General features: G+C 35.5%; 1 protein-coding gene across 1 annotated transcript; it reads left to right on the top strand.

Annotated features, from left to right (window-relative positions):
- The first annotated feature begins 7,126 nt into the window (after window positions 1-7,126).
- Window positions 7,127-16,840, top strand: LOC145061816 (uncharacterized). Its single transcript, XM_079009390.1, has 15 exons — window positions 7,127-7,751; window positions 8,663-8,909; window positions 9,450-9,601; window positions 10,035-10,079; window positions 10,502-10,702; window positions 10,923-11,094; window positions 11,240-11,568; window positions 11,644-11,755; window positions 11,877-12,224; window positions 12,809-13,140; window positions 13,213-13,497; window positions 13,837-14,689; window positions 14,893-15,227; window positions 15,327-15,504; window positions 16,305-16,840. The coding sequence occupies exons 1-15, from the start codon at window positions 7,272-7,274 to the stop codon at window positions 16,682-16,684; spliced, it is 4,449 nt and encodes a 1,482-aa protein (XP_078865516.1). The 5' UTR covers window positions 7,127-7,271; the 3' UTR covers window positions 16,685-16,840.
- The last annotated feature ends 9,288 nt before the right edge of the window (window positions 16,841-26,128 follow it).

Raw genomic sequence — 26,128 nt, 5'->3', positions numbered from 1 at the left:
TCCAATTCCAGCACCTTGTATGTTTGGTTCCAACTTTTAAAAGGATTTGGATACTTAAATGAGTTAAATTCCATCCAAAAACTGAAGGAGTTAAACAAGTGAAAATGTCGAAGATTACAATTTCACATTTTTTATTTTTAAAGCTAAACTTTTTTTTTCCTAAACCTAAACTTTTTTTTTCAAACTATATAGACAATATTTACATTTTTCTTATAATTCAACTAAAATAATATATATATATATATATATATATATATGGTTGAGATCGGTTGAGAACTCAAAGTTTCCCGAGAACTAAAAGTGGAGCGTTGGATCAAAAATAATTCGTTAAAGAGATGATCGTCATCTTACCAATCTCATTTAATGTTTAATTTTTTTGTGTTATTTAATATATTGATATAAATGTCTAAAAATTAACAAAATAACTCAAAATTTCGGATTTATTTTAAAAAAAAAATAATTTTTGATTTTTTAAAAAAATGGAGATTTTTTAATTTTTTTCAAAAAACATGAATTTTTCAAAAAAAAATGAAAAATGTATTTTTAAAAAACTGCATTTTTTTAAAAAAAACTGCGTTTTTTCTAGAAAAAAAAACTGCATTTTTTCTAGAAAAAAACTGTATTTTTTTTTCAAAAAAAAACTGCATTTTTCTTTTCAGAAAAACTGCAATTTTTTTCAATAAAAAAAAACTACAATTTTTATAAAAAAGTGCAATTGTTTTTCGAAACTGCATTTTTTTAACTAAAAAATCAATGTTTTAGGTGCATATATTTATATTTTTTCAAATGCATATATGCATACTTTTTATACTATAATATTCGTAAGTAAATTATAAAAAATCTCATTTTCATTAATCAATCTATAAACATAATACAAGTATTTTATTCGATACAAAATAAAATATAAAAAAACTACAAAGATTCACAGTGTTATCATTTCTTCATATCAAGATTTCCATATTTTCTTCAATTTATCACTTTTCACCTCTTCAATATTTTCAACAAATTCTTCAAAACCTACCAGAAAATTAAAAAAATGATTAATGCAAGAACACTCAGAAAAATGCGCAAGTATATATATCATATAAGATTCACATGTGATTATATCATGTAAGATTCAAATGTGATTATATAATATGATATTCACATGTGATTGTATCTTTTAAGATTCAAATGCAAAATCACAAGAAAATTAAAAAAAAATTAACAAAAACCACTCACAGAAAATGCATGTGTGCATATTCACGTAATTCATATGTGATTCCCTAGTGATTTACATGTGAATCACATGTAATTCATATGTTATTCACTTGTGATTTATATGTGAATCACATGTAATTGATATGTCATTCACTTGTGATTTACATGTGATTAATATGTGAATTACATGTAATTTATATGTGAATCATATATGAATTACATGTGATTCACATGTGAATCACATGTAATTCATATGTGAATTAAATATTATATACATGTAAATCACATGTAATTCATATGTGATTCACTAGTGATTTACATGTGAATCACATGTAATTCATATGTGATTCACTTATGATTTACATGTGAATCACAAGTGAATCATATGTGAATTACATGTAATTCATATGTGAATCACTTGTGATTTACATGTGAATCACACGTAATTCATATGTGAATTACATATGCATCATGTGTGAATTACATGTGATTTACATATGCATCATGTGTGAATTACATGTGATTTACATGTGAATCACATGTAATTCACATATGTATTACATGTGATTTACTTATAACCGTCACACCATGATTCAGACAAATACAAAAATTCAAGAAAATTCGAACATGAACCATTATCAATTATGATTGACCTAATAGAAGAGCTCTTGGATGACACTTTGAATCATATCCACATGAAGATCCTTGTTCATCTTCCGAGTCTTGTTCTTCCATTTTTTACAGTTGAGTTCTCATGCATATATCATTATATCATTATATATTCCATTTTTGAACTGTAGTGTCAATATCATCTTGCCCTGTTAAAAAGACAAGAATATCCCCCATTGGCTCCTACAAACAAAAAAAATGTATATAAAATAATTAAAAGAAATGAATTATTATATATTTTGTTTCAAATGTTGTATAAAATAATAACTGGTGTAGTGTACCTTATCATGAATTGACATTACTGTTGAAACAGTAGCTTGAAGGTAGTCTGAAACAGGTTCCCCAATGTAAAAAATTTGTACATTAAAGCCTCTACTCTGAAATAATATATTTTAAAGATAAGTGAATAAAAAATAATCATTTATGTTTTATTTTTTATAATATATTAATATAATATTATAATATACATCTACAGACAAAATAGCAGGTTCAGTCTGCAGTCCATTATCATCTCCTTCCAACTGTGGCCTCCTTTTCCTGAATATAGTTAAATATCAATGTACTTTAATTATTAATGTTTTTATTATATTTATAAGTATTTAACCCTTGAAATAAATGGTTATATTAATATGAAAATGTAACGCCCCAATTTCTGGTATGTAATTTAAATATAGTTTTTCCCTTCCTAAAGAGGTACTTGACGAGTTAGTGGCCCGAATCGTTGAGTAGAGACACGATTTGCTCGCGTTTTTAGCGAGCGACTCGACGAGTCCATATTCCGGACTCGGCGAGTCCGCTGGTCTGGATGAAACCCTAAATCCCAGGGTTTGTATCATATTTAAACGTCATTATAGCCTCCCATTCCAGCCTCCAACACCTTTAGAGCATTTCCCCTGTAAACCCTAGCCCCCATTGTTGAGCTTGAGTGTGTTTGTGCTAGCTTGGAAGCTTTGGAAGAAAAGGAAGGAAAGAAGATCAAGAGAATAGAAAGGAGGTTCAGATTCTAGTCTCCATTTGCTGCATACTTTGGTAATAAAGTTAACACCTTTCTTATTATTCCATTAAACCCTCTTTTATGCTTCTCTTGGAATGTTGGTTTGAGTCAAACTCGAATTTGAACTCTCCTTTGGATGGAAACCATAGATCGGGACGTTATTGAGCTCTATGAGCTGAATATAGCCACCTTTATGCAAACATAGCCTTGTTCCAAACCCTACGTGTTTATTGTTGGAGGATTTTGGTGTTTAAGCCCCATTGTCTTGTGCATGCATGTAAATTTGGAAATTTTACGTGTAAAACCAGCCCTAGAAGCTTAGATCTATGATTTGGAAGCACCGAAATCGACTAGAATTGACTGTATAGTATTAGCATGCATGAGACTCGACGAGTCGTCCTTAGGACTCGGTGAGTCGGTTCATGCTCAAGAACAGACTCGACGAGTTGTACATACAACTCGGGGAGTCACAGACTGAGCGTGTTCATATGATGAAGGAGAACTCGACGAGTTGTTTATACAACTCGGCGAGTCGGATGAAGTTCGACTCAATGTTAGTATCGAAGAAGAACTCGTCGAGTCTTTGCCAAACTCGACGAGTAGAAACGGATAGAGGATTAGAATGGATGATAGGGACTCGGCGAGTTGGCGGTCAAACTCGGCGAGTACGGTCAACTGAAAGTTGACTTTGACCTGGATGCTGACTTTGACCAGGGGTAAAATAGTCATTTTACCCTGTGAATAGTTATCAATATTTGATTTAGTGTTTATGGGATTTGTAGCCGGGGAGTTTTGGAGCAACGGTCAGGTAGTTTCAAATTTAGCGTCTCAGCAGCTAGCGTCACGAGGTGAGTTTTCCTTCTAGTAGGAACGGGTCTACGACCACAATATTGGCCCGTTTAGTCAGCAGTAGTTCCGGACTTCGATCCGATGTAGTAGTTTAGTGTGCTTGATGTCTTTGTGATTCAAGCATGTCTTTGTGTTATGTGTTCCAGACTTCAGTTCGATGCAGTTTGCAGTATATGTATTTATGCTAGTAGTTATGATTATGCTATGCTATGTTCGGTCAGTTTCCAGACTACGGTCCGATGCAGTTTCCAGACTCTGGTCTGATGCAGAGGGCAAGTCCCTGGTTAGTTCCGGACTTTGGTCCGATGTAGTTTCCGGACTTCGGTCCGATGCAGAGGGCAAGGACTTGGTTAGTTCCGGACTTCAGTCCGATGCAGTTTCCGGACTTCAGTCTGATGTAGTGGGCAAGGCCCAATATGTGTTTATATGTTATTGTATGGTATGTGGTAGATTGGGGGAGCTCACTAAGCTTTGTGCTTATAGTTTCAGTTTTTGGTTTCAGGTACTTCCGCAAGTAAAGGGAAGAGCTCGGGTTGATGGCATGACACACACTATAGTTACAGTTTTATCCTGGGAGTTTATTTAGATGTTTCGATATGATATTAACTTCAGTTTTTGATTTGATACATTATTATGGCATTTTGAGACATACGTTGCATGGTCTTATTATATAACATTCGATGTTGTGGGTTTTAATAATGTTAAAACAAAAAATTTTGGGTTGTATTTTTGGGATGTTTCAAGTTGGTATCAGAGCCTTGGTTTGAGGGATTTGAGCACACTCTCGGGTGTGTCTGAACTCAAACTAAGGAATTGGTATAAGGTTTTCAAAAGAAAAACATTTTTGAAAGAAAATTTTGAAAAAGAAACTTAAAAAGAAAAGAGTTTTTGGAAAAAGCAAAGAAAAAGGTGTGGTGCATGCGATTAGCCGAGCTCAAGTAAGTACTCCCAAACTACCCATACAAGTTTATGTTATGATTATCAGTTTCAGTTTCAGTAGAACAACATGCTAGAATAGGGCTAAGGATCTAGGAGAATGCCTTATGTGCCTGCTATATGTGTTCCAACTTTATGAGAATTACATGCTAGTATTGAGTAGACATTAGTAGGATAGCCTATTTGGGTTATGCCTGACAGTATGAGCTCAGCATGGTATGCTAGTATAGTTTCTCGTTATGAGGATAGATTTGCTTGAGTAGTTTCCTGTGTCCGAATGTTGCTTGCTTTGTGCCTTGTGGGACTCCGAGTGATGGGAGTTAGCCATTAGGTGAATACGTCACGCCACATGTGATCAGGGTTGAATAATCTCGGAGTGTTGGGTTTGGCCCTATTGCACAGCTCTCGTCTGAGTCTAACCATTGTAGGGACAAGTCTTTTACTCGAAGGATTATCTGAGCCTCGTCACATGTGATGATATTCAGGTAATGGCTAATTGGCATTACAAGGAGGCCTTTAGCAGCTGCGTACTGGTTTGGGTGGAGTCAGAGATTTCCCTAGGGCAAGCCTAGGATGAGAGTATCAGAGATCAATAACAGTAGAAGTGACTTGGTGGAAGTCAAGGCAGTTCTTGAGGAAAGTATGGATAGATGTGAAAGTCAAGTTTGAAGCTTGATACCTCAAATGATTCAGAAAAAGATGCCAAACTCCTGGATCTACAAGCCCCTTTCACATTCTTTCTCCTTCTTCTAACTTCTTCTTATTCAAAACCACCAAAATCACCCAAAAGCGCACCAAATTAGCTCATAAAGCATGCAAGAGGTTTAGGGTTCGATTTATACTCTTTAGGGACAATGGAGGTTGAGGGAATGAGTTTTGGGACAGAGTTAATGTCTTTATATAGGGTGCAAACCCTAAAATTTTGGGTTTGCAAATGGACAGGTTACGCCCAACGTACGCAAGGCTTCACCCCGCTTCGCGCCTTAATCATGTACGCCGTGCGTACACTATGTACGCCCAACGTACGCCCTTTTCTCAATATTACAATGTATTAAACACTTAAATAAATCGAAGGGAAATACCTAGTGACTCGGACGTTATGATAGATATCTATGACATAATTTTTTTTACAAATTAATTTTTTAAGAAATATTAATAATAATAATTTAATTATAGATTAGTGACATGATATTTGTTGAATTCATTAAGGTTGGATAGCAAAACAAAATACTCCTCTATGACAGGCTGACAAGACAACCGCCCATTGAAAGCCTTCTCTAATAGATATAAAAGACATACATGGACCGTATCCTCGTCTAATAACTCATTAAGCTAATGTTTAAACACATTAACCACATCGTCTAATTTCATGAAGACATTGCTCGAAACCATAGGAAATACAAGGGATGGGAAGGTGACTCTGAAAACGGAGGCAAGAAAATAGTCCCAAAAGTGGAAGCCGGTTCGAAGACAAAATTCTTTTTTATGAAAGACAGGTCATAATCCCAATCTTAAAAACCATTTCCTTTACTTTACTTTGAGGGTTTGTGATAAATTCGTGGCAAAACATATAATGTAAAAGTAAAGGATCTCCATATACCGCATGAATATTTAACCACTTCCCAAAACATGAATTCTGGAACATAGTCTTACATATCAGTTTTCCTTCAAGTTTTTCACGAATATCGAAAACCGAGTTTGGGGTTTGCAAGAAAGTGTAAATGATACATTAAAAATCTTGTTGTGCTGCAAATACAAAGCAAGTTAAAATCGTATTCCGTAAAGAAATCAAAGAACATTCCAGACATGTTCTTCGCATTCCAGGCTGTTCTTTGTGTTCCGAGCAAGATCATTACATTGCGGAACAATTGTTTTTTGTTTCGAATTACTAATTTAGGACATATAATACCCGAACACACATAATTAAACTAGTTTTTGTGTTATTCCTAATGTAATGTGACTCCGGAACGTATTCTATGCATTTCAGAGACGCTCTTCATATTCCAGACTAACTTACTAAGTATACAAATGTTTAAATTAAACTACTAAAAGTGTAAGAGCAAAGAACTTACCTGTAAAACAACGATGTCTCTATGATCATGTTCCATATCTTAAGTCTGAAATGTGTATTAGTGTTAGTGCCCATAATGAGTCGGAATGTGTTTGTAAATGGAGATCCAAAATGTGTCGAGATATAATCCGAAAAGTGATTTTCAAAATTGAACTTCAGAATAAGCCGTTTTAGTCTGGGATGTATATTCCAGACGGTCTTTGATAGGCCAACCATATACTTATTTCGAAATAGACTCCATTCCGAAAAAATGGTTATTTTGAAAAAAAAAAAAACTATACAAATTATTTTTTTCAATAGTTCACCAAAGTGGATAGATTACTCCATTTGCGTTGTATTAAGCTCATAAGCATGATTAATTAACTGAAATAGAATATTAAAATCGAATTTTGATTACCGAGAAAGAAAAGTGATTTAGGCGGTTGGCGAGGGGATGTGTGCGAGGTGCGGAATATGCAGATTCCTGTAAAAGGAAAAGGATAATTGATGTGCACGGTGGTTTATCGGGTCGTTAAACCCTCTTATATTGTAAAACCCTAATTCACACATCATATGTTAATGTATTCTAAGGTACATTCATCGAACGGAACTGCTGTCGAAACTGAGCTTCCCGCCACTGCCGCTGTAGAAACAGAGCAGACGGTGGAAGCGCAAGCGGAGCCAGTAGCTGATCATTCAACACGTACGGATTTTGCTCCGGCTACGACGATACATGAGAAGGTACATTCACCAATGGCTTCTAAGATACATCCAGGGAACGGGACCGCAGCCGGATCCCCTGAAACCGAGATTCCCGCCACCGCCGTGGAAGTGGCCCCGGAGAAGGAGGTGAAACCAACAGCTGATCGCCCAGCTCCGGCTGCGGAAACGACAGTTCCTAAGAAGGAAGATTGCCTGTTTCGTGTTATAGTGCCCGCGCTTAAAGCTAAGAATATAACTGGACGGAATGGAAATCTCATCAAGAAGATGTGCGAAGAGACTAAAGCTCACATTATTGTATTGGAAGGACCTGTTTGGCATCCTGACCGCATTGTAAGTTGTTCCTTTTGAGATTCTGCTTCTTTTTGTTTTGGATAAAGTATTTTCGATTCAGGTCATTGTGGTTTTTTCATACTTTTTCTCCGTACCTTGTTCATATGGTAATTTAGTAACATGTTTATTGACCATGGATTTAGCCTTAATGGTATCCGTCATACATGAACAAAATATCAACGACAAACATGAACGGAGATCATGTAATAACCCAATCTTAGATTTCCATTGCTTCAAATAAAGTGATGTTCCATGTTCATAATCACTTGCATTCGACCAAAATTGACTGATTGTGCACCCATACATGTCAACCCATGAGCACAATCACAAGCTGAAAAGGTCACATAAACACGTTACTAGATGACTTGAGTTTAACAGTTTTTGAAAGTAGAGGACTAGGTACTTAGAAAAATAGCAACCAAGCTGGAAAAATAAAAAAGTATGTTGTTATTTATGACATCGTCCTTTTTTTATCTTCCTTCTTTTAAAAAAGATACCATATAGCCTTGTTCATATTGTTGATGTATCAGCATTTCTGTAAACTCGCATGCATGCGAGAGTTGTATCATGGCAATTTATGCTTTTTCGTGTTAGTTTGTTGAGGACATCGAATTTTGCCTAAATTCTATTATGGTTCAGTGAAGTTTGGCCTCTAGTCTTTTTTCTTTTGTATGGTTTTGGTAAGTGCTTTAGGCTTATTACTTGTTTTGGAGCATAGTTTAACTATGGTTTCTTTTCAATACTTGGAAGTAGTTACCAATTGATGTTTATTACTTTATTCCATTACTTCATTTTCTGCCAATTAGTTACCCCTTTAATCCATGCAAAATATGTTTTTGTTTTACCAATTCATGCAACATACTTCTTAACCATTTAATGTGACAAACTTACTATTTTTGTAATGTTTTTAGGTCCTAATATCTGGCAAGGAAGAAATAGAGGCACCCTTGTCGCCTGCAATGGATGCTGTGATAAGAGTATTCAAAGTTGTTAATGGGTTTCCAGAAAATGAGAGTGATGGTTTAGCATCCATTCCATTTTCCTCAATTCGACTACTGTTAACATCAATGCAAGCCACGAGTCTGATTGGGAATCAAGGATCCTCAGTCAATACAATACAACAGAACATAGGTTGTTCTGTTCGTATCCTACCTAGTGGTATAAATTCTTTTCTAAATCGAATGATTATTCATTAATTGTGTATTATAGCTGACAAATTTAAAACATTGTACTTTGTGAATTCTACTTAGTTAGAGCAATGTCATCCGAGTATAAAGAATTTTTCACTGCTATATATAATTTGCTAGATTTTTGAAAGTAGATTGCTTTAATCAGAGTGCAATCCCTTAATAAGATGTTTTTTTTAGAGTAATGAAAGTAGGATGCTATACTAAAACAAATAAATGGAAGTGCATTACCAGTTTTTGCATTTAGCTCCATAATAAACAAATTAATGAAAGTACATTGCTATTTTTTGCATTTAACACTAAACTCTAAAAAGTTTGTGCATTTAGCTCCATAACAGATTTGATATATATGCTTCAACTTTTTAGAAACATTTTGATATCTATGATTTTTTGTGGTTGCTTCTTAACTCACTCTCCCTTTGTCGTCAAGAATCTGTTTTCCTTTTATATTTGTATTGGTTTCAACTTTCAAATATTTATTATTTCCACATTACTTTTTTTTTTCTGCCAGATGAAGTGTCAACATTATCTGCCAACTCAGATGATAGAGTTGTCGATTTAAAGGGAGAAGGTCTCAAGGTTCTGCAAGCTTTAGAAGCTGTTCTCAAACACCTGCGCATGTTTTTGGTTGATCATAGCATCCCTCCTCTCTTTATAGCGACCGTATGTTATTCTCATTTCATCATTTTATTGGAGGGCTGAATGCAAGAAATAGCAACCTACTTTCATTCATTTGTTTATTATTAGCACCTTACATACATTTATTTCCATCACCAAAATTTTCACAATAAGACATTGTACTATGAAAAATATACCCAATTATAGCATCACGTTTTCAATCTTTTTCTTTCTTATTCAAACATTATTGTTAGAAATATCTACCTGATTACAGCAGCGAAAGTTGCTTTGTATTTGGATGACACTCTTATAATTGGGCAAAATTTTTAACTACAATATTATAATAAGAAGTTTAGAAGAAATCAAAGTAGAATGGTACGATAAAAAAATCAATGAAAGTACATTTTCTTTCATTTGACACTCTACTGTAACACCACATCATAAGGTTATGTGACTAATATTTTGCTGCCTTATACAGCACAATGCCACATCCACACTAGAAAAACATCAAGTGCTGACTCAGGTGAGTTGTCCTAATCCTAACTTTCAAAAATGTAGGAAGGTAGTTTTGTGTATTTCACTTTCTTGGAAGTATGAAATGAACAGGGTTAAATGCAGGAAATAGCAACATATGCTTTCAAAATTTTGTTCTTTTTCTTTTCAAGGCATTGTACTTTGAAAACCTTTTTCTTATTAGAACATTATACTTTGAATTTGGATAAGATTGCTTTATCTGGGCAGATTTTTCAAAGTTCAAATGCTGTGATATGAAGAAAAATGAAAATAGGATGCTATATCAAACAAACCAATGAAAGTATATTGGTATTTCTTGTATTTAACCCAAATGAAAGTTGAGGAATATACTCCAGTAATTACTCAAGCATTTGCAGTATACGTTGTTAAGATTCTTATTAGACGTCTGTCATTTTGATCGTGTCTGAGTAGGTTACTCAAAAGATAGCGATATCAATACGTAAAGTGGTAGATATCATTGGCATTGGAGGGATGAATATTGCAAATATTGGTCTTAGGAGTGGTGCAATTCTTACAGTTCAGGAGAGAAAAGGTTTACACAAGGAAATTGCAGTTGTAATAAAAGGGACCCACTCACAAGTTAAGACTGCTGGACAACTTTTACATATTCAGGCAAGAGACTCTTTTCTTTCCCTCTTTTTTACAACTTGGGGGTGTTGATGGACATCACATGATGGGGATTAGACTTGGTTTGGTGGCTGTTTCTTTTTGATTTTATTATGGAGTTAATGTGGACTGATATATAAGGTTGTTTCTTTTAGTTTATTATTTAAGTATGTGATGCATGTGTAAATTTAAGTTTAAAAGGATACATTTTTTGTTTGTTTACCAGGTCAAGAGTGTAAAGGACCGAGATAGACCAGCAGTCCTCAACAAGCGGAATTCTCACCCGCAAGTCGGAATCACAGCCGCTACTAAAACACCCGTGGAAGTGGAACCACAGAAAGAAGTACCACCAGAGTTGCCTCAAGTACAACCTGCAAGTCACCAATTGCTGCCACCAGGTAACCAGTTGTGTCATGTTCATCATTTATTCGGATATTTTTGTGGTTTCCATCACCATATATAATAGGACCTAAGAATTGAAACTACAAGTTGGCATTAGTAATTTTGCAAATGGTTTGATTTGTTTATGTTGTTCGTCTGTAGGTACGGAAAGAAACAAAGAATCAAAACAAACTATGGTTCGATGGAATGTAAACATAGTTAAAACATTTCTTGATGCGTGTATTCACGAGATCACCATCAATGGCTGGGAAAATGGTGGTTTAAAAGCAGTGTCATGGAAGAAAGTCGGGGAGATGCTCAAAGCTACACATAACTTTTCTGTTGATCATATACAAATGATTAATTATTTTTATGGTCTCAAGAGGAAGTACACAGCATGGGTATCACTAAAAAACAAAACCCCCAACATTTATAATCCGTCCACTAACACGTTTAATTTGACGGACAAAGAATGGGAGACTGAAATCAAGGTAAATTTCATATACATTTGCTAAAGTAATTTTTTGTTGTTTCTAGTTACTAATGTGTTAAACCATTTCACACAGAAAAATAAATGCATAGAAACATTGAGAAAGGCTCCCCTACGGTTTCCGGATCTTTGTGCACAACTTTTTGACGGTGCTATATCCACGGGCTTTTTTCAAACCGGCCCATCAGGTTTGTGTCCATTTTTCGTCCTAATTCATGGAGTAAATTTAATTTTGCAGTAAGACAATAGAATTATAAGCTTTTGATTTGTAAAAGAAAATTGTATTGTTTTACATGGATGATCTTTCAGGTGAACCTCAAGCAGCGGTACCTGTCATTCCACCATCATCCGGATCCGAAACATCACCGCTGTTAGCCGCTACTGAAATACCACAGGAAGAACCGATGGTGTGTAGCTCTTTGGCTAAAGTACCATCAGAGTTGCCTCAAGTACAACCTGCAAGTGAATCCAAGGCAGTAGAGGTACCACCAGAATTGCCTCACGTACAACTTGCAAGTGCACTTGAGTCAATAGAGACTAAAGCTGAGGGACCCGTGGTGCCTGTTTCTACTGGTGATTCGAATGTGGTTGAGGAGGCAATGAAGATGGAACCCCTGTTGCTGTCACTGCCACCCCAAGTCACTGCCACCCAATCAGGTAAACGTTTGTGTCCCTCCTTTATTTGTCCATTTCTCATCTCCATAAGTGATTATGGTTATCATATCCATTGCTTATCACAATATAAACTGGGACCTATTGATTGAAATTCAAGAGTTTTCTATCTCCATTGGCAACAACCTAGTTATTGTGAAAATGCAATTACTGTATGCTACATTCATGGAGTAAAATTAATTTTGCAGTGTAAGTATAACATTTGCTATGGGATTGACCCAAGTAAGTTGACAAAACGTATTTGATATGAAGAAAAGATTAATGCAAAATAGACTATCAATTTTGTCCCAAGTGAACTTTTAATCACTGATAATGGTAAACTTTGCATTATTGAAGAAGTTTTCTTCAGTTTTTATACCTTTTGTTCCATGATGGTAAACTTTCCATAAATACCAAAATTGACATGCATTTGTTTTAGGATTTAGTAGGTGTTCTCTGTCTTGTAAAGTGTTAGATTTTTGTTTATGGGTTGTATTTAGGGTCAAAGCACAAGCACAAGATGGCATTATTAATCTTGTAAATGGTACCATACGATTTGTTTATGCTCATGTTCATCTGTTTGAGTGTAGGTGTGGAAAGTATCGAGGAACCAAAACGAATTAGGGTTAGTTGGGAAAACATAAATGTAGTTAAAACATTTCTTGATGCATGTATTCATGAGATCACCATCAATGGCCAAGAAAATGGTAGTTTAAAAGCAATGTCATGGAAGAAAGTCGGGGAAATACTTAAAGCTAGACATAACTTTTCTGCTGATAGTAAACAAATGAAAAACTATTTTGATGGCCTCAAGATCAAGTACAGAGCTTGGCTCATACTCAAAAGCAAGATCCACAATGGTTATGATCTGTCCACCAACATGTTTAATCTGACAGACAATGAATGGGAGACTGAAATCAAGGTGAGTTTCGTATTCATTTGCTAAAGTATCTTTTTGTTATTGTTTTAGTTACTAACCTTTTATTTTAAACAGAAAAATAAGTGCATAGAAACATTGAGGGATGCACCCCTACCGTTTCCAGATCTTTGTGCACAAGTTTTTGGATCCATGGGCATTGGAAGTCGGGGACTGAGTTTTTCTCAACATATACCAGAGACCAACATCCAAAAGGACACCATGTCTTTAGCATCTCCATCCTCATCCATTATTATTAAAAACAAACAAAAAGATTCACAGTTTTCTTCATCTGGGCTTCCGTGTTTTGGATTTTATCCGGGGTTATCTACAAAATGTCCTACTGTTCCTTTTGTAACTCAGGTCAGTGCTCCTAATTATAACTTTCTCATAGCTAGGCCTAGGATTAGGAAGATAGTTTGTAGGGCTAAATGCAAGATATTTATTTGTTTTTTTTTATCAAGGCATTGTACTTTAAAAACTTTACCCAATTATAGCATTGTATTGTTGATTTATATTTTCTTATCAGAACAAAAGTTTTATCCACTTTGCTTTGTATTTGGTTCATATTGCCGTAAATGGGTAGGTAGATTTCTTCAAAGTACAATGCTGGAATAGCCTAAGAATGTTACCTTTTATTTTACAAAATAGTTATTTAAGTATTCTTAAACGTTCACAAGTTAAGACCTTTTTTCCTACCAGGCCAAGACTGCAGCTGATGGGGCTTTTTCAGACCTGACCACACCATCATCTTCTTTGCTTGGATTTGCATTTGCATCTTCTTCCATTCCATCACCCACTATTGGTTTCAGTGCAGCATCGGTGTTTAGTGGATCTGGTTTGTTTGGATCCACCTCCACCTCCTCCTCTCGTTCTAGTGCTACAAGTTTATTTGGTTTGCCTTATACTTTTGGAAGTAGTAGCATTTTTGGGGCTTCTTCAACTTCACCTTCGATTTGGAATGCAACTACTGGGGTTAGTTCGTCTTTTTCTACAAGCTACTTTGGATTATCATCACCAACTACAATGAATACTGCTACTAAGACTCTGTCACTCCCTTCATTTGGTGTAACACGTTCATCTATTGCTACAACTGCTGCTACTGCATTTGGTGTAACATCTTTGTCTATTGCTACAACATCTTCGCCATTTTCTGTTCCATCACCCACTTTTGGTTTCAGCTCTAGTTCTACTTCCAGAGGTGCAACTTTATTCAGTTCGACTTCTACTTTTGGAACTAGTAGCAATTTTGGGGCTTCCATTTCGACCACATCTACTGTGGTTAGTTGGCCTTTTTCTTCAGGTTTATTTGGATCATCATCACCAAATCCCATTTTTACGGCAGCAACTACAACGAATACTGCTAGTAAGACTCTGTTATTCCCAGCATTTGGAGTAACATCTTCATCTATTACTACAACTGCTACTGGATCTGTTCCTCAATTCGCAAACCCTACTACTACTACTACTGGAACATCAAGTTCCTTTTTGGGGTCTAAAACTGTAGCTGCTACCACACCACAATCTACAGCTGCTTCATCTTTGTGTGCTACTGGTGAGTTTGTTGGTATAAATACATCTTTTTTGGTTTGTCTTTGTGATTTGAAGTTGACAGTTTCCATTATATATGATCCTTGAACCATTGCATATAAAAATGATTTGTAATTAGTAAAGTCTTGAATTGTTGGGATGTTTACGTGCTTTATGCTAGAGGAGCAATGGCATGCCATGATCTTGTATTCATCTGTTCTTGTGTAGGTACGGAAAGTAACAAGGAATCAAAACAAAATATGGTTTATTGGAATGTAAACATAGTTAAAACATTTCTTGATGCATGCATTCACGAAATCACCATCAACGGTTGGGATGGTTGTAATTTAACTTTAAAACCAATGTCATGGAAGAAAGTTGGGGAGATGCTTAAAGCTAGACATAACTTTTCTGTTGATACTAAACAAATGGATAACTATTTTGATGGACTCAAGACCAAGTACATAGCATGGGTATCACTAAGAAACAAGGCTGGCAACAAATATGATCCATCCACCAACATGTTTAATTTGACGGACAAGGAATGGAAGACTGAATTGATGGTAAATTTCATAAATCATATTCGTTTGCTAAAGTAAGTGTACGTATATATTTCACATATATTTGTGTTAGTTGCTAATTTGTTAAACTATTTCACACAGAAAAATAAGTGCATAGGAACATTGAGGGATGCACCCCTACCTTTTCCAGATCTTTGTGCACAACTTTTTTACGGTGCTTTATCTGCGGGTTATTTTCAAACCGGTGTTGACCAGGTTTTGACTGGACCGGCCTTTCACCCTAAGAAGCGCCACTGTAAGGTTGCTGGAGGCCCATCAGGTAACTTCTTGCTTTCATTTTCTGTAAGAACGTTTTACTTTTAATTTTTTCTCATTAAGGCATTGTACTTTGATAATCTATTTTAGATATAGCATTATACCTACTTATTTTAATTTGCTTTCTATGTGGATGACATTGCTAGAATTGGGTAGAATTTTCAAAGTATGATGTAAGTAATGAAAATAAGATGCAATAATAAACAACACAATTGAACTACATTGCTATTTATTGCCTTTAACCCAACTTTAAATAACAAGCATCATAATCTACAAGTAAGTTCTGTTCATACAATTACAATCCCTTATGAGAGCACTGCATCCTAGGAAAACAGTAACTAAAAATCTGGTCAAATATATTAGCTATGATTCTATGAACAAATCAAATCTGCAGACTATATGTTTGCAACTTTATGCAGGAAATAGCATTGTGCTTTCATTTATTTATTTATTATAGCGCATTTTCCTTTCATTTCTTTTTGTGACAGCAGTGTTGTTTTTCTTATTATGCTTTTATAAAGCTAACTAATTATAGCTTTGCACTTTTAATTATTACCACATTATACTTTAAAAAACTAAGTTTACCCAATTATTATAGGAGTGAAAATTTGTATTGTATTTGGACGAGACATTGCTATAATTTGAGGTAGATTTATTTTATAAAGTACATGGGTGCTATAATTAATAAGAAGAAATGAAAGTAGGTAGGATGCTATAATAAGAAACTTGACTAAACTACCTTGCTATTCCTTGCATTTAAGCCTTTTGATTTGTAGAAGAAAATTATATTCATGGATCCTTCAGGTGAAGCATCCCTTGAAGTACCACAGAAAGAAGCGATGGTTGAAGTACCACCAGAATTGCCTCAAGTACAACCTGCAACTGCGTCTGTGACAATAGAGACTAAAAGGACAATGTCAGTTTTTGAAGAAGAAATATTGGGTGTCTTGAAGATGATAGCTGAAAAGATGAACAAACCTGAACCACCTTCAAAACCGACATTTGAAGATTGTGAAAAGAAGTTGAACCAGCTTGGTTGGCGCAAAGATGATCCACTACATGAAGTTGCATATGCAATTTTTTGTGAGGAAAACGATAAGTATAGGGAATTATGGATGAAGTTAGACCCAAAAAGGTGTGCTAATTGGGTTAGAATGATTGGACGTAGTAAAAACTTCCTTTAGTAGTTAAGTTTGATGGGTTTTATTTTACGGTATAGTTTGTTGCTGGGATTGTATAAATGTGAATATCAATTGGTATATATAGCCATTTTCTTAAAACTTCAAAACAATACCACTTTATTAAATGGATCCACCATTTTGGTTGGTATTTTAGTGATTCGGGTGATGTGATTTGTTACAATAATCGATAGCTAAAATAAAAACGTAAATAAATATATTAATAAATAAAACAAAAACTAGAGGTGGTGGAAGTACGTGAGACAAATATATATCGAGTTGAGAGGGAATTGAGATGCAGAAAGAGCAATACAAGGAAGACAAAGAAACACGAAATGAAGAACAACGTCAGTTTGTCTTTGCAATTTTTATTGCTCCAAGTATTTTGATTTATGAAAACAAGCTTCTAAGACCGGTGAGAGTGGGTATCATTGCTGCTCGATGCCGTTGACAAGGCCCAATGTTACACTCGGCAAAATCATTCTAAGTAGGCATGACAAGCTCCACTTTGAGCAGTCTATATCTTTTAAATGTAGATAAACAGTTGTAGGGTCCATTGTTTGATGCTTTGCCCTTGTAAAATATTGGCTCCACTTTAAATCTAATAATTGATTTAGATACAAACATAAGATGATATAATAGTATGTGTGAGACTATTATATGAGTTTATGTAAAAGAAAAATTAAATATGAAATTCTAAATATTTGAGAAGTTTGAATTTATAAGAACATTGAGAAAAATATCGAATTATTAAAATTAAAGTGTTTTTTTTTCTTTCTAAATTTAAACAAATAATTTAGATAAATAAACAAAACAAATTATTGAGACTTTAATTTAGTAATTTTTGAATTAAAAGAAAAGTCCATTAATGAAATTTATATGCATTTATTATTATATTTAAATACTATGTTGAATTTTATAAAAATAGAAAAACCATAAAATAACATGTGGAATAAAAATTAATTTAAAATATCCATAGAATGACATGTGGCAAAATAAATGAAAATATGACATGTGAAAAAAAGTTATTTATTATAGTAGATAGACTAAATTACATAAATGGTCCTTATGGTTTGGTGTAATCTAAATGTTGGGTCCCAACTTTTTTTTTGCCTCAGAGGTTTGGTTTTGCTTCGGATTTGGTTCCAAACTGAGTTGAAGCCCTCGACCTCACCTTGTAATAGAGACTAATGGGTTGTAGTTGATGAGACATGGTTATAAACTTATAGTGTAGGTTTGAATACTACTATCTTTCTTGTGCTGCAAGTCCCAAGTCATGGCCTTCGATGACACCATGGAGGAAAAAAAGTAGTTTTGTCTTAAAGTCGAGATTTTCAAACTTTAGAAGACTATCTCCGCGAGAAATGTCTCAATCCCGTCCAACCTTAGATCGAGCTGGCATGTTAGGGTTTCTTCCCTATACAACCGAACTTTGAAAGTCAATCTAGTGGACAAAGAGTGGATAAAGGAAGTAGTTCAAGCTTAACTGGACTCCACTCCGGTGTACGTGAATTTTTTGAACAAAGTTTGAAGTTTTACTTTGCCCAACCTTGTTTGGAGCAAGACACAACCTTGAAGAGACTAACTTAAGAGATCTCAAGTGGGGTGAGTGGTTCTCGTGGAAAAGCACGAGAGCCATAGTGGTGTGAGCATTCCCTCTGGAAGGAGTGAGGGGGTGGGCAACAAATCCTTTGGCGATTCTAACTTAAGAGCTTCCCCTTGAGGGGGTGTTGGGGTTGGTAGGACAAGAATGTTTATGAAATCGAAAGGTATCATAAATCTACTTGAAGGATGGTGTGATCTCTTTTTGAATCTAATACTTCGACCTTATGCCTGGGTATCACGAAGTCCAAATTACAGGGATAATCCTTCAAGGAACAACTTCAGATCAAGGCACTGATTAGAAATCACAAAATAGGGATTTATATATAATTCAAATTCTTCTGATTACTGAAGATAAGATCAATCAGTATTAAATGTTGATTTTGTTTGGAACTCGCAACTCTTGATCCCTCCATTTTGGTCAAACCAATATTAAACTCATTTTATACAAGTGTACACTCTGCACCTCCAAACTTGTAACGTCCAAAAAAGTCTAAGTAAAAGTTTTATTTTTAAATCGACAATATCAACCATTCATTCATTTATTTCCAAAATCCATCAATAAAATAGTATTAATAGTTATCAGAGTACAAATCAAGTCATAAAATGTGGAACACCGGTGGATGCGATGCAATCATATTTTGTACCATTTATGAAAAAGCTGCACATATTTTGCTGTTTAAACTATTTTCTTGTTTGACTAATTTTTTAATCTTATTTATTACTTTGTACCATTTCTTTTAAAAAGGATCTCACGGTGGCAATTATAAGCCTAGTATGCAACTTTTGACAAATCATCGTCCCTAGAAGCATGTTGATGTATGCGACTAAAATCTCTATGAGTCTCTCATCATCGAGACCATCTACTGAGAACATTGAGTCACCCCCTCACGCTGATTGTCTAACATTGTCTAAACTTTCTAAATGAGATTGCATAGTCCAAATAAAATATTGATAAAAAGGCCTGAGTGTTTGTTTTTAATTAATCATCTTACCTGACACACTCAGGGCTGATCCTAGACAATTTGGGGCCCGGGGAAAAAATTTGGGGCCTTCATTATATATATATATATATATATATATATATATATATATATATATATATATATATATATATATTGTGTGCCAGAATGCACAGATTTGGACCATCAGATGAATAGAATCAACAATCATGATCTGAGGGTCTAAGATATTACAATAGGGTAGCATGTATCATATAATCACACAAATATCAGCAAAAGGGTATTTTGGTCAATTAACCTATTTTAAAAAAGGAAATTTTTGGATTTTAAGGGATCATTAATACCCTTATTTTTAAAAAATCTGAATTTTTAAATTAATTCTAATTAAATTTTAATATTACTTTTAATAATAACCGATTTTATTCTGTCAGAATGACAAAAAGTCAAATATCGTTATGTTATAATACAAATATCGTTCTTCCTGTTTTCTTCATTTTCCACATTAGTGACAACCTCTTTGAAACCTAAAATTCACAAGGAAACATAATCAACTTTCAAAATATTAAATTTTTGAGTGCATTAAATAGAATAAAACAATAAATTCTAATAGAATGTGATATACATTCAAATAGAATATAACTATAATTTCTACAAGCCAACATTAACAATCATCCGTAAACTTGCAATGTATATTATTCTGAAAGAATGTAAAGTTTCATTATTTAGGATGTCATTTTATAAGAATCAAGACCAATAACAAGAATAGAAACCAATTTTATTCTGACAGAATTGGTTACGTTAATTCACTGCTTAAGGTGACAAGGAATTCAAGATTCTATTCAGACAATATTAGAATTCGAAATTCCATTCTAGTAGAATGATCGACATTAAGATGCATTAAAAAAAATCTAACAATCTAAATAGAAAAAAAACTATGAAATTGAAATACCAGCTTTCCCACTCCCTTTGATTATCATATAAAAAAAAGTATCTTCCACTTTCCTACCAAATCTCTCTTTATTCTGGCACATAAATGAAGTGATCGAAAAGATTATGGCAGATCATGTTCACCAAGAAATGACCTGAAATTAGATAGATCTTGGTCTATTTTAGATTGTTCCTTTTAATCGTAATCAAAGATGTTTTCTTGTCTCTCGTTTCTTTTTTGAACAAATAGAAGAACCTATACATAGAATGATCAACATATATACTTGTTTGTTGGTTAAACAACTTGTAGCACCTGGTTCCGGGTACATAAATTTCCTTGAGTATTTTCATTTTTAGCCTTGGACATGGCGAGTTATAGGTCCGACTCGCCGAGTAGGGACGAGACCCGGGACATGTTTTAAGTTGGCGACTCGGCGAGTCACCGCTGTTTGATGAAACCCTAAGTTTCAGGGGTTTGCACCCTATTTAATCCCTCATTCCGCCCCAAACTCGCCCCCATTCACCCTCAGAGCCCCAACATCGTTCTTTCCCTTTTTCCTTGAGAGATTGAAGTAATTTGGGTGTGTTTTTGAAGTTGTTGAGGAGAAAGAAGAGGAGATCAAGAAGAGGAGAATGAGGCCAAGCATCTCTGTGTCATCCCAACGTTTTCCTTGAGGTATAGCTCGTTTCCCCTCTGTTTTTGAGCTTATAGTCCCTAATAGCTTCACAAAGACCCTTCTTGAACCATTTCCCAAGTTTGGTTGTGCATTGTTGGTTGATTTAAGTTGTTAGCCTTTAGATCTAGGCCCTATTCAGTCCCTGGAGCCTGGATCTACTGCCTTTATGGAGTCATATTGCACACAAGCCCTAGATCTACTCCTTTTGGTGCACTTTGAGCCTTAAAACCTTTATTGGTGATGATCTACACGTAAAGTTGGAAACTTTACGTGTAAACCAGGCCCTAGGAGCCCAGATCTATGTATGGCATGGACTGGATTCGAGCAAAATCGCGTATATGGCTTTTGCATGAAGCAGACTCGGCGAGTCGCTCGTCTGACTCGTCAAGTCTAGTCGCGAGTCTCCGAGTTTGTCCCCTTTTCGTTGTGTCGAGTTGGGTAGTGGGTCCTGGGTGGACTCGGTGAGTTGGTAGCCGAACTCACCCATGAAGGAACTCGGCGAGTCAACGCCCTGACTCGGCGAGTTCAAGGCAATCTTCTTAGATCAAGAACAAACTCGGCGAGTTGTTCATACAACTCGGCGAGTCACAGCATAAAATGTTCATCAGATGAAGATGAACTCGGCGAGTTGTTCATACAACTCGGCGATGTGACAACCGTCAATTTTCAATCAAGTCAAAGTCAACTAAAGTCAACAAGTCAAACCGGTCAACTCAATTTGCCATGAGTATTAGAGTTTACGTTATGTAATTTCTAAACAACTCTCAATTCTAATGAGAGATCGTAAATCGAAAAGTGCGTACATCTAGATCTCCTTAACCTAAAACAGTGGTACGTGGCGAGCCAAACCGATAAAACAATGTGCATACTCATCGGGAGTATGCAAGATCCTTAAACAAGGCTTAATGGGGTTTACGGACCCTGCATTGCAAAGCCGAACACTCAAAAAGGTCACCAATGAAACCTCTCTCAATCGTTTTCACTCTATCTCTTCTTATGTCGAATCTCTCCCAAATCTCTCTAAGTATGTGAAATCTCTCCCACATATCTCTTTGTATGTGAAATCTCTCCAAGTATGTCAAATCTCTCCCAAATCTCTCTAAGTATGTGAAATCTCTCCCACGTATCTCTTTGTATGTGAAATCTCTCCAAGTATGTCAAATCTCTCCCAAATCTCTCTAAGTATGTCAAATCTCTCCCACATATCTCTTTGTATGTGAAATCTCTCCAAGTATGTCAAATCTCTCCCAAATCTCTCTAAGTATGTGAAATCTCTCCCACATATCTCTTTGTATGTGAAATCTCTCCAAGTATGTCAAATCTCTCCCAAATCTCTCTAAGTATGTGAAATCTCTCCCACATATATCTTTGTATGTGAAATCTCTCCAAGTATGTCAAATCCCTCCCAAATCTCTCTAAGTATGTGAAATCTCTCCCACATATATCTTTGTATGTGAAATCTCTCCAAGTATGTCAAATCCCTCCCAAATCTCTCTAAGTATGTGAAATCTCTCCCACATATCTCTTTGTATGTGAAATCTCTCCAAGTATGTCAAATCTCTCCCAAATCTCTCCCAAATCTCTCTAAGTATGTGAAATCTCTCCCACATATATCTTTGTATGTGAAATCTCTCCAAGTATGTCAAATCCCTCCCAAATCTCTCTAAGTATGTGAAATCTCTCCCACATATCTCTTTGTATGTGAAATCTCTCCAAGTATGTCAAATCTCTCCCAAATCTCTCTAAGTATGTGAAATCTCTCCCACATATCTCTTTGTATGTGAAATCTCTCCAAGTATGTCAAATCTCTCCCAAATCTCTCTAAGTATGTGAAATCTCTCTCAAATATCTCTTTGTATGTGAAATCTCTCCAAGTATGTCAAATCTCTCCCAAATCTCTCTGAGAACGAGGAATCTCTCTCAAATCTCTCTCGAAATCTCTCCCAACTTTCTATAATCACTCGGGGCATCCCGACCCTCGAATTTGGCGAAAAATAGCCCAAAATCGAAAGTCTACGCGAAAAACGGACTTAAGGAAACGAACCCTCCGAACCGAAAGTACTATTCATCAACCGAACCGAGAGTACTGTTCATAAACCGAACCGAGAGTACTGTTCATCAACCGAACCGAGATCACTGTTCATCCGAGCCGAATCGCGCATAGAAGGAAGGTCCGAACCGAGCCTCGCATAGAAGGAAGGTCCGACCCGAAGTTACTGTTCATTACTGTTCACAACAGTTCCTTCGGTTCTGGCTCCCCTTCGGACCGAACCTCCTAACGTCGCTTCTCGCCTTCGCTTCGGACTGCTTCTCATCAGACCGAGCCTTCGCTTCGCCTCCCGCCTCCGGATTCAGCCTCTCGCGTCCGAACCATGCCTCTTCTGACCGAACTTCGGCCCAGAGACCGAACCTCGGCCGAGATCCGAGGAGTCTCGCTGGGAAAGCCCATTTTTCACCTGTTTTTGCGTATTTTTGCGTTTTAAACCCATTTTTAATTATTTTAACATAGGATTTTCACCCAAAACTTTATTTTTAATTATAAGACCCCTAAATTAATGATTTAATCACATTTTAAGGATAAAATCTTATCTAAAAAGGAGTTGGTAAAGTACAAAAGAAGAGTGTTGACCTTACCTTAGTTTATGACGCAAGCAACCCCCACACCCACTCCATGATTAACCCACACTCCTCCCCACCATACCTTGTACTTTTTACCTCCCTCACAAGCCATCTCCATGTTTTGAGAGCTGGATATTCATCCTCTCTCCTCATTTTCTCTCATTTGTTCTCATTTTACAAGAAGATCAAACTCCTTTCTCTCTCACTTTCTCTCTCTAGAAATCCGAGATTCAAGGGCTGATCTTGAGAGTTTCCTCCACCTTTGGTAAGCATAATCCATTTCCTTTAAGATTATCTCAATTATTTCCACTCAAATCACCGATAGCTCATACAAACTCCATAACTATCATGCTAGATTCTCGAAAATCTTCAAGACATTTCTAAGTGTCCTTGAGTTAAGCACCTCCATTATTCAACAATCATCTACTGAAAACACTTAAGGTGAGTTCATACCCCTACATTTTCATGTTTTCTCAAGTTTTTAGGGGGGGAATACAAGTTAAAACACCAAGAACATAAATAAATTCTTCTAACAGCTTTCATCAGAAAAGTTGGACTCCATTCACGGACTGTTTTGGACCTCTTAAACATTTTAGTTTTCAAAACTGTTTTAGGTGCATGTAGTTCCACTTCTTAGCTTTAAAATGACTACTTGCACACCTCCATACGATTTTTCTACAATTTATGGTGATTTTTACAAAACTGCCTATCATTTCAAACACCAATCCGGACCAGTCTGTGATTATGGACTTTTCCACCTAAGTTTCAGGTCATTAAAAATCATGATAAAAATTATGAGTAAACTAGACACATTTTGGGAACTCCCAGAATTTACGGATTTAGTTTTCGACTTCGTATGATTTTTCTATGAATTTTCAAAAACAGTGTAGAAAGGCTGAAAACTTGTTAACAGCTTATAATTTTTATAACACTTTGTATTATGTTGAGCAAAGTGTATAATGTCAAGTTCTACATATTGTTATAATACAAATATCGTTCTTCCTGTTTTCTTCATTTTCCACATTAGTGACAACCTCTTTGAAACCTAAAATTCACAAGGAAACATAATCAACTTTCAAAATATTAAATTTTTGAGTGCATTAAATAGAATAAAACAATAAATTCTAATAGAATGTGATATACATTCAAATAGAATATAACTATAATTTCTACAAGCCAACATTAACAATCATCCGTAAACTTGCAATGTATATTATTCTGAAAGAATGTAAAGTTTCATTATTTAGGATGTCATTTTATAAGAATCAAGACCAATAACAAGAATAGAAACCAATTTTATTCTGACAGAATTGGTTACGTTAATTCACTGCTTAAGGTGACAAGGAATTCAAGATTCTATTCAGACAATATTAGAATTCGAAATTCCATTCTAGTAGAATGATCGACATTAAGATGCATTAAAAAAAATCTAACAATCTAAATAGAAAAAAAACTATGAAATTGAAATACCAGCTTTCCCACTCCCTTTGATTATCATATAAAAAAAAGTATCTTCCACTTTCCTACCAAATCTCTCTTTATTCTGGCACATAAATGAAGTGATCGAAAAGATTATGGCAGATCATGTTCACCAAGAAATGACCTGAAATTAGATAGATCTTGGTCTATTTTAGATTGTTCCTTTTAATCGTAATCAAAGATGTTTTCTTGTCTCTCGTTTCTTTTTTGAACAAATAGAAGAACCTATACATAGAATGATCAACATATATACTTGTTTGTTGGTTAAACAACTTGTAGCACCTGGTTCCGGGTACATAAATTTCCTTGAGTATTTTCATTTTTAGCCTTGGACATGGCGAGTTATAGGTCCGACTCGCCGAGTAGGGACGAGACCCGGGACATGTTTTAAGTTGGCGACTCGGCGAGTCACCGCTGTTTGATGAAACCCTAAGTTTCAGGGGTTTGCACCCTATTTAATCCCTCTATTTATAGGGCAAATTTGGCCCTTGCCACGTCGTGGCAACCTTGTTCCACGTCGTGGGCTTGGTCGTCACTGCATGCGTCATCCCAAGTTGCATCTGGGGGCCTTCCGGAGGTGTCAGGACACTTGCCACGTCGTGGCAACCTTGTTCCACGTCGTGGGCTCTGATAGTTTTGGGGTTTCGCGCCCCGAACTTCAGAAATTCATAACTTTCGCATACGAACTCCATTTTCGACGTTCTTTATATCGCCGCGAAGGTGAGATTATGCTCTACAACTCTCATTTAGACTCCATTGGCTAATTTTGACTTTATTTTTTAATATATTATAAGTATATTACTTATATATTATCTTTAGTAGGCCGGGACAGGAAAACTCCGTTCGAAATTCATAACTCCTTCATCTGAACTCCGATTCCGTCCGTCTTTCCGTCGTTGCACTACTATCTATGAGATCTTCAATTCTCATTTATATCACTAAGGATAGATATCTATCTACCTTAAATTCACTATCTACGTCGCGTTGGGTCGCGCTAGGTCGTGTCGGTTCTGACACGAAACTTCGACAGGTCATAACTTCTTCGTTATAACTCGGATTTTTGCGTTCTTTATATGCACGGAAACCTTGTGACATATACTAAAACTTGGTTAAGATTAATCCTTCTAAATAATCTTCCATCAAAAAGTCATTTTTGATGCTTATCGTCTCTAAATTGACTAGCC

Source organism: Lactuca serriola, chromosome 7 (assembly GCF_051521515.1).
Source record: "Lactuca serriola cultivar US96UC23 chromosome 7, Lser_US96UC23_V15, whole genome shotgun sequence".
Classification (NCBI taxonomy): domain Eukaryota; kingdom Viridiplantae; phylum Streptophyta; class Magnoliopsida; order Asterales; family Asteraceae; genus Lactuca; species Lactuca serriola.
The sequence above is the reverse complement of the archived record's forward strand: the minus strand, read 5'-3'. Positions and strand labels throughout refer to the sequence as shown.